Genomic DNA, 9,724 nt, shown 5'->3' with positions numbered 1-9,724 from the left:
GGATCAGACAGCAGCTGGGAACAGGCATGTTAGTGCAGCAGGGTGAAGGTCTGGTGTCAGTCCCAGCACTGTAATGGTCCAGCTGGGATGCAGCAATGACACACTGCCTCCGTCTTCAAGGAGCTGAGGGCAGTGTGGGACTGGAGAAGACCTTGAAGGCAAAGGGAAAAACCTCTTGGAGGTTCAGAACAGAGCTGCAGAGGTGTCAAATGAGAGCTACAGCAATTCCTTGAGCCAAGCTGATAAGGCAAGCCCAGCAGCTCAGTGTTTGCTTGTCAAGAGGAAAGGTGTGAGAAAACTAGGGGTGAGTGATCAGCCTCCGAAGGAAAGCGTCAGCCTCACGTGAGACTAGAAATAAGTGACTACAGCACTTCAAAACCCCTTGCTTCTAGATTCAGTTTAGGGAGACGTGAAGGCTCTGCCTTAGGTGTCGGCAGGTCAGGCCCTGGGCTGAGTTTATGCATTAGCAGATCGAAGACCTGCACCACTTGCGGATAAGTCCACAAACCTGTCTGATGCCTGGCAGCATTTGGTTGCCCTGGTTTGACTTGGGTGGAGGAAGACGTGTTCACCTTCTGTGAAACTATCTGTTGTGGGGCAACCTGTGGAGGGCAGTGGCAGCCTGCGTGGGACAAACTGGGGAGAAGTAGGGAAGCGATCATGCCCCTGTGCTGGGCACTGGGGGGGCCGCCCCTCGAATGCTGGGGTCAGGGTTGGGCCCCTCCCTCCCCGAAGGACCTGGGGGGGCTGGAGCGTGTCCAGAGAAGGGCAGCGGAGCTGGGGAGGGGTCTGGAGCCCCAGGCTGCTGGGGAGCGGCTGGGGGAGCGGCCTCAAGTTGTGCCAGGGCAGGGTGAGGTTGGCCATGGGGAACAATTCCTTCCCCTTGGGGCGGTCAGGGGCTGGAAGGGGCTGCCCAGGGAAGGGGTCGAGTCCCCAGCCCTGGGGGGATTTAACAGGCGGGCAGAGGCGGTGCTGAGGGCCAGGGGTTGGGGGGGGGATGGCAGGGTTAGGGGAACAGTTGGGCTGGGGGAGCTTAAAGGGCTTTTCCAACCTAAATGACTCTCTGATTCTAAAGCACATATATATGAATGCCAAGCTGACTCTCAGGCCTGTGAATACCTGGTGTGAGTGTTTGTTTCTCATTGAGCCTCCAGTGCTGCTCAGAACTTTTGCCTTGCCATGGGTGGGGTGTGCAGGTGAGTTGGTTCCCTGCGTACCCCTTGCCTTGCTCCTGCACTACTTGTGCAAGTGGTGTGGGTGAGCGTGGTGGGTATCGCCCACCCTATGCCTCTGGAACAGGAGGTCTTGGAAAGCAAACAGAGCATGATAAGGCTGCATCTTGGCTGGGGCTCGTACAAGGTATGCAAGCAATGGGCTCCACTGGGAACGGGGTGTCCTTGATGTGGTGGAGGGGCTGGAGCAGGGTGCTGGCAGCAGGAGGACAGCATGTCTTCTGTCCAAGAGCAGATGTGTGGCTGTGCCAAGCTCGGCTCACAAATGCCTCATGCTCCAGGGGGGCAAGGACAAGCCCTCTGTTTCAGCCAGTTTCCTTTTAAGTCAGCTGTGCTTGGTGTAGGTGATGGATGAGGCTTGGAGCCTGGAAACCATCACCCTGCTCTGAGGAGGAGTGAGTGCCAGTGGTCCAACCAAGCCATGTTGGCCTTCAGTGTCTTCTACAACTGAGCAAGAGCTGACAGATGGAGGCATTGCTTACCATATCATTGCTTTTTTTAATATTTTTTTTCCCCCTCCAGTCATTCCTGGAGAGTGGTTTCCAGTCTGTAGTTTGAGAGCCCCGTCTGTCCTAACTGGTCATGGGATAGCTCACGGTCATGGGGAGTAAAAGCAAAGTCATCTATTAATTGGGCAAGAAGGGAAAGGGGAGAAAGGATGACTGGGTATGACACAGGCCATGGGGCTCTACAGAGCTGCTGCAACCACAAGCATCTGCACATGCTTCCTGGAGCCCTTCACAACCCCAAAGCTGGAGGAAAGTGCCGAGAGCGGGAGTCAACTTGCTTAACCCGCTGCTGCGTCATGCCTGTATTGCAGCCGCTGTCATAAATAGCACAAGTGCTGTGGCCTCATGCAGGGACAGCGGTGGGACCATGGGGAGGAGGGAATCAGATTTCTGGGCATGCTGCTTCAAGTGTGTCGCAATGGCACTTCAGCATGATTCGACAAAACGGACTTGCTTACTGCCAAAGCACTTCTTGGCCAAGACAGTGGGGTATGTAATGCTGATGTGACGTCTTGGAAATCTGCGCTTTTTCCTGTAGGAGCTGGAAACAGAGTGACCTTTGCATATACCATCTGAGGGATGGGGTGCAGTTGTTTAGCACCTCATGCTGGAGATAAAACTGGGGCTTGTAGGTCCTGCCCCGGTCTGAGAGCTGCTGGGGTGTTGCAGTTGGGGAAAAAATGGCACCATTGCAGCCTGAAAAAAAATTCAATTTGATCCTTACTTCTGTAGGGTGATGCAGCAGTGTTGTTGTGTGCTTACTCAGACCACTTGTGTACTGCCAGGGGAAGGTGCTCTGATGCAAGGGTTGGGAAGATGCTCTGATGCAAGGGTTGGGAAGATGCTCTGATGCATGGGATGCTGCTGCTACTTATAGCCTCAAAAAAAAAAAAAAAATTATTCAAGTCCCCTGGCAGTAGTGGTACCAGGGCATGGGTTGTGCTGTGCGTGGCTAAGACAGCTTTGGCGTGTCTACACCGTGCGAACAGATGAGTAAGTGGTTAGGAATATTGCACAACCCACTGCTGCGGATGGCCTGAGGTGTCTTGCTGGCCCTTTGGCGTGCAGGCCAGAGCAAAACCTCTTGAAAGGAGGGATAGTTTCCAGTGGTAAGCCACCCTTCTGCACACTTTCCCTCTTGGAGGGCGGCCAGCAGGCATACTAAATAGCTGAGTCTCTTTTTTTCAGGTATTAAGCAAACTTGCTTCGTTACGGGACACTGATTTTTAATTCCCCCCTCCCCCCATACTGGGACGTGAGCCACTTATGTGCTCAGAGGGCCTGGAAGGAGGCGTAGCTGTGGCCACAGGGCCATGAAGAACTTGGTTGGTTTGGGCAAGAAGCTTGCAAGAATACCTGTGGGAGGAGTAGAGAAACAAAGGGCACAGGCTATGGCAACCCAAGCCCAATTCCTGCTTGGCTGGCAGTTGTCTTGTGTCCAAGCTCAGCCTGTTTATTCTGCTCCCTCTGCTTGGGGAACTGAAGCCTATGCAGCTGCTATTACCACAGCCTTTGAAATCCAGGATAGCCTGTGCCCCAGCTCTTAGGCTGTTCTCCCTGGTGGGAAGAGAGGCAAAAGCTGGGGACTTTGCCTATTTTCCTCCTTTTTTTTTTCTTATTACCTGAAAATACCTGTCTTCATGTGAGCTCACTTTTCTTCCCTAGCTGGTTAAAACTCACAACCTGCTGACCACCAGGAATTACATTTTTGGGTACCATCCACATGGCATCATGGGCTTGGGTGCCTTTTGCAACTTCAGCACAGAGGCCACGGGTGTCAGCCAGAAATTCCCTGGGATCCGACCATACCTTGCTACCTTGGCTGGGAACTTCAGGATGCCCATTTTGAGGGACTACTTAATGTCTGGCGGTAAGTGCAAGAGCACTTTATTCCTCCTACTCATGCCCTTGCCCCTGAGCTGTCTTCCCCTCTTTCAAGTGAAAAGCCGTGGTAGAAGCTCTCGTAACCAATTCTCTCTGGTAGCACCACAAACGTTGCCTTCGTAGAGTTGTCAAGAGGAAGCTGTGAATAAATGTGACTGACTTGGGCTGTGGGGACTGCTGCTCCTCTGCATTCATCCTTACCTCAAGGATACTCTTGTCCAAAGGCATAGGAAAGATATCTGGCATCTGTAGTTGTGGGTGAGGAAGATGGAGACACAGGAGCAAGTTGTCCTAGCTACCATTAGGTGGTACTGGTAGATGAACAAGTCACGCTAACTGAAAATATAAAGTATTCACTAGCCTTTGAAGTGTGAATGCCATGGCTAGCTCTGCTCCTGGGCTCATTACCACGTGAGCCGTCACACGTATAGTTCTTTACAGTGATGATGGATGCCCTTTTCATCCAACCACATTTTTAGGTGCCTGCCAGGAGTGCAGAGTCTGGGGTATTGCATGGTTTCAGCAGTTCAGAAGAGCCCCTTCCCTGGAAAGACGGCTCATAGGGAACAGTGATACAGGTTTGCTGAATGCCATTAATAGGTTCTAATCTAGGTTCTGTTCTAATGGATTCCAGTACTTCCATGACGGAGGACTTGTAGGGTATGACTGGGCAGAGGATGCAGCGTTGACAGCCTCAAGAAACTGTGTTCTTGCATGGCCTGAGCTTCCTTTTTGGAGTGAGGGTGCCTGTTGGTTAGGTAGAGGTGAGGGACTAACGTTTAAAGACCACAAACTGAACAGTTCAGTACCCTGTTTGCTGTTCCTGGAACAGATTCACCAATAAATGACCTTAAAACGGGTATCTTAATAGAGTATTTTGGCTGAATCTTGACTCATGGCTGAGGAGAGGATAGGAGTAGCTGTACTTGGCTCTGACTTGCTTGGTTTGACTGTTTCCAAGATTACTGCCTTAACTTGGTGAGAAAGAAGAAAACTGGATCTGGTGCAGAAAAGGCGTTTGTCCTTGCCTAGGAAGGGCAACATCCTAAGCTGGTTTCTGTCTCCCTGCACCAGATGGAAGCTGCTGTGTGAAGTCCATCATTCCCATAACTTGGGAGTTCCACACGACAGCAGTGCACAAGAAATTGGGATCTGCTTTCCAGTCTCTCGTGTCTGTAAACTTAGTTCATGCATTGCTTAAGTTTCCATGCAGTATCAGCCTTTCTACAGGTTAAAAAAAAACCAAACCAAAAAAAAACCCAAACCATGTTCAGTCTGCTTGAGATGACTGGTAGATAAATCCTGTGGCCAGCCAGAGCTGCTTCCCTCTTTTTGGAAGGGAGGTGGGAGTAGGTGTTGGCAACAGCACTGCTGATGGGGCTGGCTTGGCTATCCCTGAGCATCACAGTTAAACCAGTGGGAAATTCTGCTTCCCCTCTACCTGGGATTTAAGCAAGGCTCTAGGTGTGAACTCTTGGACAGAGTTAACTTTCTGAAAGCTGTAACTAGTCTTAGATATACTGGAACTTAAGGGTGTCACTGCAAAGGCTTTGACATCACTTGGGACGTGCTGATAGTTCCCTCGACCCTTTGTTGTGTGGATTAATTACTTCAGGTGAAATCCTAACAAATATTACCATACCAAGACACTTGCTTAGTCGGTTTACAACTAATGGTTGCACGTTAGTGTGGTATAGCCTACTAGAGATTAGAGCTACAGCAGGGATCCTCTAAGGCATGAGGAGATAACCAGAAAATCTTAAATACTGAGTAAATATACTGAAGAGCGCGATTCAGCGATTGCCCCTTGTCTGCATGTCTCGTTGCATTTTCTGGAGGAAGGATTTCAGTGCTGTGAGCAGTTGTAATCTCCTCCTGCTAACCAAGTGTGAAATGGCTGAACATAAATCTGTGCTGCCCCTGTGTAGCCAGTGAGCCTTGGCGTGGAGAATGGAAGCAGTACAAAGGCTTCTGTCCGTCCAACAGAGCAGCGAGCACAGTCTGAGCCTTTCAAAGGAAATGTGGGCAGAGAGAGATGTAGGTGTGCTGAAAGAAATGAGGTTTTCATCTTCAAATCCAGCTGATCTGTATCAAGTGAGGTCTGCTCCCCTGTGGTCTGGAGCTGGCATGAGGTGGTGACATTGATGCCTGGATATGCATGAAGGCTTGCAGACTTGCCCTGTATAATTCCACGGGACCCATTCATCATTTTGTTCTTGGTTTATGTGATGACTACCATGAGATGTGCAGAGTCAGCTTCTAAAATTAAATTGTGTAATACTGCCCTTCCTAGTGCAATGACCTTAAGTACTCAACACAGCTCAGACGTGTGGATGGGAATGTAAATGATGGCATCTCGCTTCTCCTTGGCTTACCCTGGCCAAAAATGTGAGGCATGAGCAAGCTCTGACAATAACTGTAGGATAAAAGCATGAATTTCAGGAGTAGAGAATCAAACTTCTTAGCATTTGTAGAGCAATCAAGGAGAAATTAAGGTCCCTCTTCCATTGGGCTGAATGGTAAGATCCCTGGAGTGGGGTCTGATGCTTTAGGGCAGGGGTTGCTTTGTAAAGCTGGATGGCTGTGACTGGTAGTACAGTCCTGCCCCTTTCAGTCTGGGGCAGAGGGAAAGACCCTCCCAGGCTCTCGTCTCAGAGTGTGGACTTACCTGAGTGCTCTGTCCCATATATCTCCTCCAAGGAGAGCAAAGGATTGTGCTCTCACCAGGCAAGAGCTTGAGATGTTAGTTTAGAAAAAGTATGAGTTTCTTTTTAAACTAATCTGTAATAATCTGCCACTGGAAGGCTTGCCATCTTATTTTGTATCACTAAACCATCCTCCTAAAGAAAGACCTATTTCACTACTTGGTTTTGCTGAGGAACTGGTCAAATTCAGACTTTCCTGCATCAAAATAACAGTTACTTTGCTTCCCCCTTAAGGATTTATCGAGCTCCTACTGCAACCTTTACTTGGAGGGAGGGTGTGTTAAAAAAATCACCTCTGGCATCACTAAGAGCAGAAGAAAATCCTTGCTGAAGTCTTTTGTGTTAAGGCAACTTTTTGAGAGCTGGTGTTGGTGGAGTTTGTCTATGACCAAGCCTAGTGCTGTCCAGGTCTATTAACCGCTTGTGTACTTGAGGAACAGGTTGCCTCACAATATACGCAACCCTCTCTGACCACAGGGAAGTTGGGCAACTCAACTTGCAATCAAGGCATGAACTTTTTGCTACAAGTATGGCTGGTGTCTTCAGGATCACCCAGCCTATTCTTAATCTTGCATTTTGACCCTTATGCCTGTCTCTTGGATATGCAGGTATATGTCCTGTGAACCGTGACAGCATAGACTATATCTTGTCCAAGAATGGCACTGGCAATGCCATCATCATTGTGGTCGGAGGAGCAGCGGAGTCCCTGAACTGCACCCCAGGGAAGAACTCAGTGACGCTGAAAAACCGGAAAGGATTTGTAAAACTGGCTCTACGGCATGGGTAAGAGGCAACCTTGATACTAGAGCTATAGAATTGTTTAGGTTGGAAAAGACCTTTAAGATCACCAAGGCCAACCATTACCCTAACCCTGCCATATTGAAAGGTGCTCTCATCCCCTGAAGTAGCTGGTGCCTTGGATGGATTCTCCTTTCTGCAGTCCTGCTGTGTTGTGTGATATAATGGTTTGAAGTTGCGCCAGGGCAGGTTTAGGCTAGACATTAGGAAAAACTGCTTCACCGAAAGGGCTGTCAGGCTCTGGAATGGGCTGCCCAGGGAGGTGGTAGAGTCCTCGTCTCTGGAGGGATTTAAAAGAAGGAGAGATGAGGTGCTTAGGGCCAGGGTTTAGCGGTGGGATGGCAGGGTTAGGTTAAAGGTTGGACTCGATGATCTCAAAGGTCTTTTCCAACCAAAGTGAATTTATGATTCTATATACCCAGAGGATCAGGCACATGAATCTACCCTCTCTCTTCTGCCCCCGAGCAGGGGATGGGGGTAAGAAGCTGCTCAGATAGCAGGAGGCATCCAGGGCAAGGAGAGGCAAATGTCATAACCTGCATGGGGCATCGCCTACGCAGCCCCTGTGATCTCCAGGGATCCCATGTGCCTGAAATGGGATGGCCTCCAAAAATCAGAGATGAGAATATATGGAAGCATATTCAATGCCTGACTGGGTAGCCTTTCCTGGGCCCATTGCCAGTACAATTCTCCTCTTGCATGCCTTAAAAGCCTATCTGCTATACCACGTCAAGTCTGGCTGACTTATGTCTGTACCTTGTGCTGCAGACAAAGCTCTGGCCAGTAAAATCTGCAAATGTGCAGCCTGAAAGAGTATACAGCAGTGAAGCGTGGTGCTGTAGCATTGACTGCAGACCAAGGGTGTGAGGTCCTAACATCTCTCCATCTTTCTAGTGCGGACTTGGTTCCTGTCTACTCCTTTGGGGAGAATGAAGTGTACAAGCAGGTGATCTTTGAGGAGGGCTCCTGGGGAAGATGGGTGCAGAAGAAGTTTCAGAAGCACATTGGCTTTGCTCCATGCATCTTTCACGGCCGTGGCCTCTTCTCCTCCAACACCTGGGGGTTGTTACCTTACCCCAAGCCCATCACTACTGTTGGTAAGGTCTTGGTATAAACGTGCTCTGTGCTTCTCCAGGTAGTAGCATACCTGAGTCTATTGTCATACCCACACTCTAGCTTGGCCTTGGAATCTTGATTATAAAACTGTTTTCCCTTCTATATAAAACCTTCCAGCACAACTGAGAATGTGCTAGAATAGTTTCCAGAGGCTGCAAGCCTCCCATCATGCCCTACTGCCAGCTAGTTTTGCAAGTGAGCTCTTTTGAGGAGGAAAAAAAATGCTGTACCTGCTACCTTTTCTGGTCTTGGATGGCTAAAGTCAGAAGCAGCCTGTGTCCCCCCCACTCCTAGGACTGGCAGTGCGATGCTGTCTGATAGCTGAGTCTTAAAGCCAATTCTCAAACTTGCCTTTGAGTCTTCCGACCTAACACAGCAAGGCTTTGTGGGAGAGAAAGTGCTGCTTTGCTTTTGTGGTGTGTATAGGGGAATACACGAGAATTGCAGCTTTTAGTCTTGGTTCCTGTTAATTGGGGAGGGACTCATCACTCTGCTGCAGACAGAAGCAAGTGGGACTTCCCAGCCTCCTGGCACAGCAGAGGCTCTGCGCTGCTGGCATTTGTGTAGCTAAAATGGCATGCGTGCCCTGGGCATCGCTGCAGATGCAATGAGGGTCCTGGTAGCGGGGTGACTACGCTTCAGAGCCTGGCAAAACTGGGAGGAATGGGGTAAACCTCAGCAATTATGGCAAGCTGTGCTGCGCCAAGGTGGATGTGCTGAACTACTGTAGCTGTGGCCATGGAGAACAAGTCTCCAGGATGTACAGGAGCATTCAACCTAACATGTGGACCTTTCCTTCTTTTTTTATCAGTTGGGGAGCCCATCACCATCCCCAAAATCGATAATCCGTCTCAGAAGGAAGTGGACTTCTACCATAGCATATATGTGGACTCCCTGATCAAACTCTTTGACAAGTATAAAAGCAAATTTGGCTTGCCAGAGGCTGAGGTCTTGGAAGTCAACTGAGGGGACTGGCTCAGCGATGTCTCCTTCTCTCTGAATCAACACATCTTCTCCAGGAGTCCAAGTCCATCGTGTACTTGAAAGCATGTGTGGGTGTATATGTCTTTCAAAGAAAGTGTTTAAAGTATTGCTAGACCACTTTTAAAAATAAAAAAAAGGCTTTACTTTGGATAAATCCCATTACAAATGTCTTTCTATCCAAAAAAAAAAAAGCGTAACTCCCCATTGCTGTGAGGATTTGGATGGAGGAACTGATTGCCTCTGTAATCTGCTATATAATGCTGTTGGATTGCCAGCAATGGATCAGAAGCATTCCTACAGCTACTGTACCCTCTAGCAGAAGCTATTTTGGGAGAGTAGGATCCACCTGGTTTTCAGTCAAAAAAGCAGCGGGTTGACTGAGCGGGATGGCAGTATTACAGGTGTGTTGCACAAGAGCAGTGTTGGGACACACTTACATAGCACAAGGGCATTTCTGCTTTGGCAAAGCCCCTTCTGAAAGCACAAGCAGGCTGCT

At 49.3% G+C, this 9,724-nt stretch overlaps 1 protein-coding gene across 1 annotated transcript in view; it reads left to right on the top strand.

Annotated features, from left to right (window-relative positions):
• DGAT2 (diacylglycerol O-acyltransferase 2) overlaps window positions 1–9,210 on the top strand; it is a 19,665-nt gene extending 10,455 nt beyond the window's left edge. The window contains exons 5-8 of the mRNA XM_009637144.2: window positions 3,407–3,611; window positions 6,939–7,113; window positions 8,023–8,225; window positions 9,056–9,210. Coding sequence (XP_009635439.2) covers window positions 3,407–3,611; window positions 6,939–7,113; window positions 8,023–8,225; window positions 9,056–9,210 — 738 coding nt within the window. The remainder of the gene's footprint in view (window positions 1–3,406; window positions 3,612–6,938; window positions 7,114–8,022; window positions 8,226–9,055) is intronic.
• Window positions 9,211–9,724: the final 514 nt, after the last annotated feature.

Source organism: Egretta garzetta, unplaced genomic scaffold (assembly GCF_000687185.1).
Source record: "Egretta garzetta isolate BGI_Z169 unplaced genomic scaffold, ASM68718v1 scaffold323, whole genome shotgun sequence".
Classification (NCBI taxonomy): Eukaryota; Metazoa; Chordata; class Aves; order Pelecaniformes; family Ardeidae; genus Egretta; species Egretta garzetta.
The sequence above is the reverse complement of the archived record's forward strand: the minus strand, read 5'-3'. Positions and strand labels throughout refer to the sequence as shown.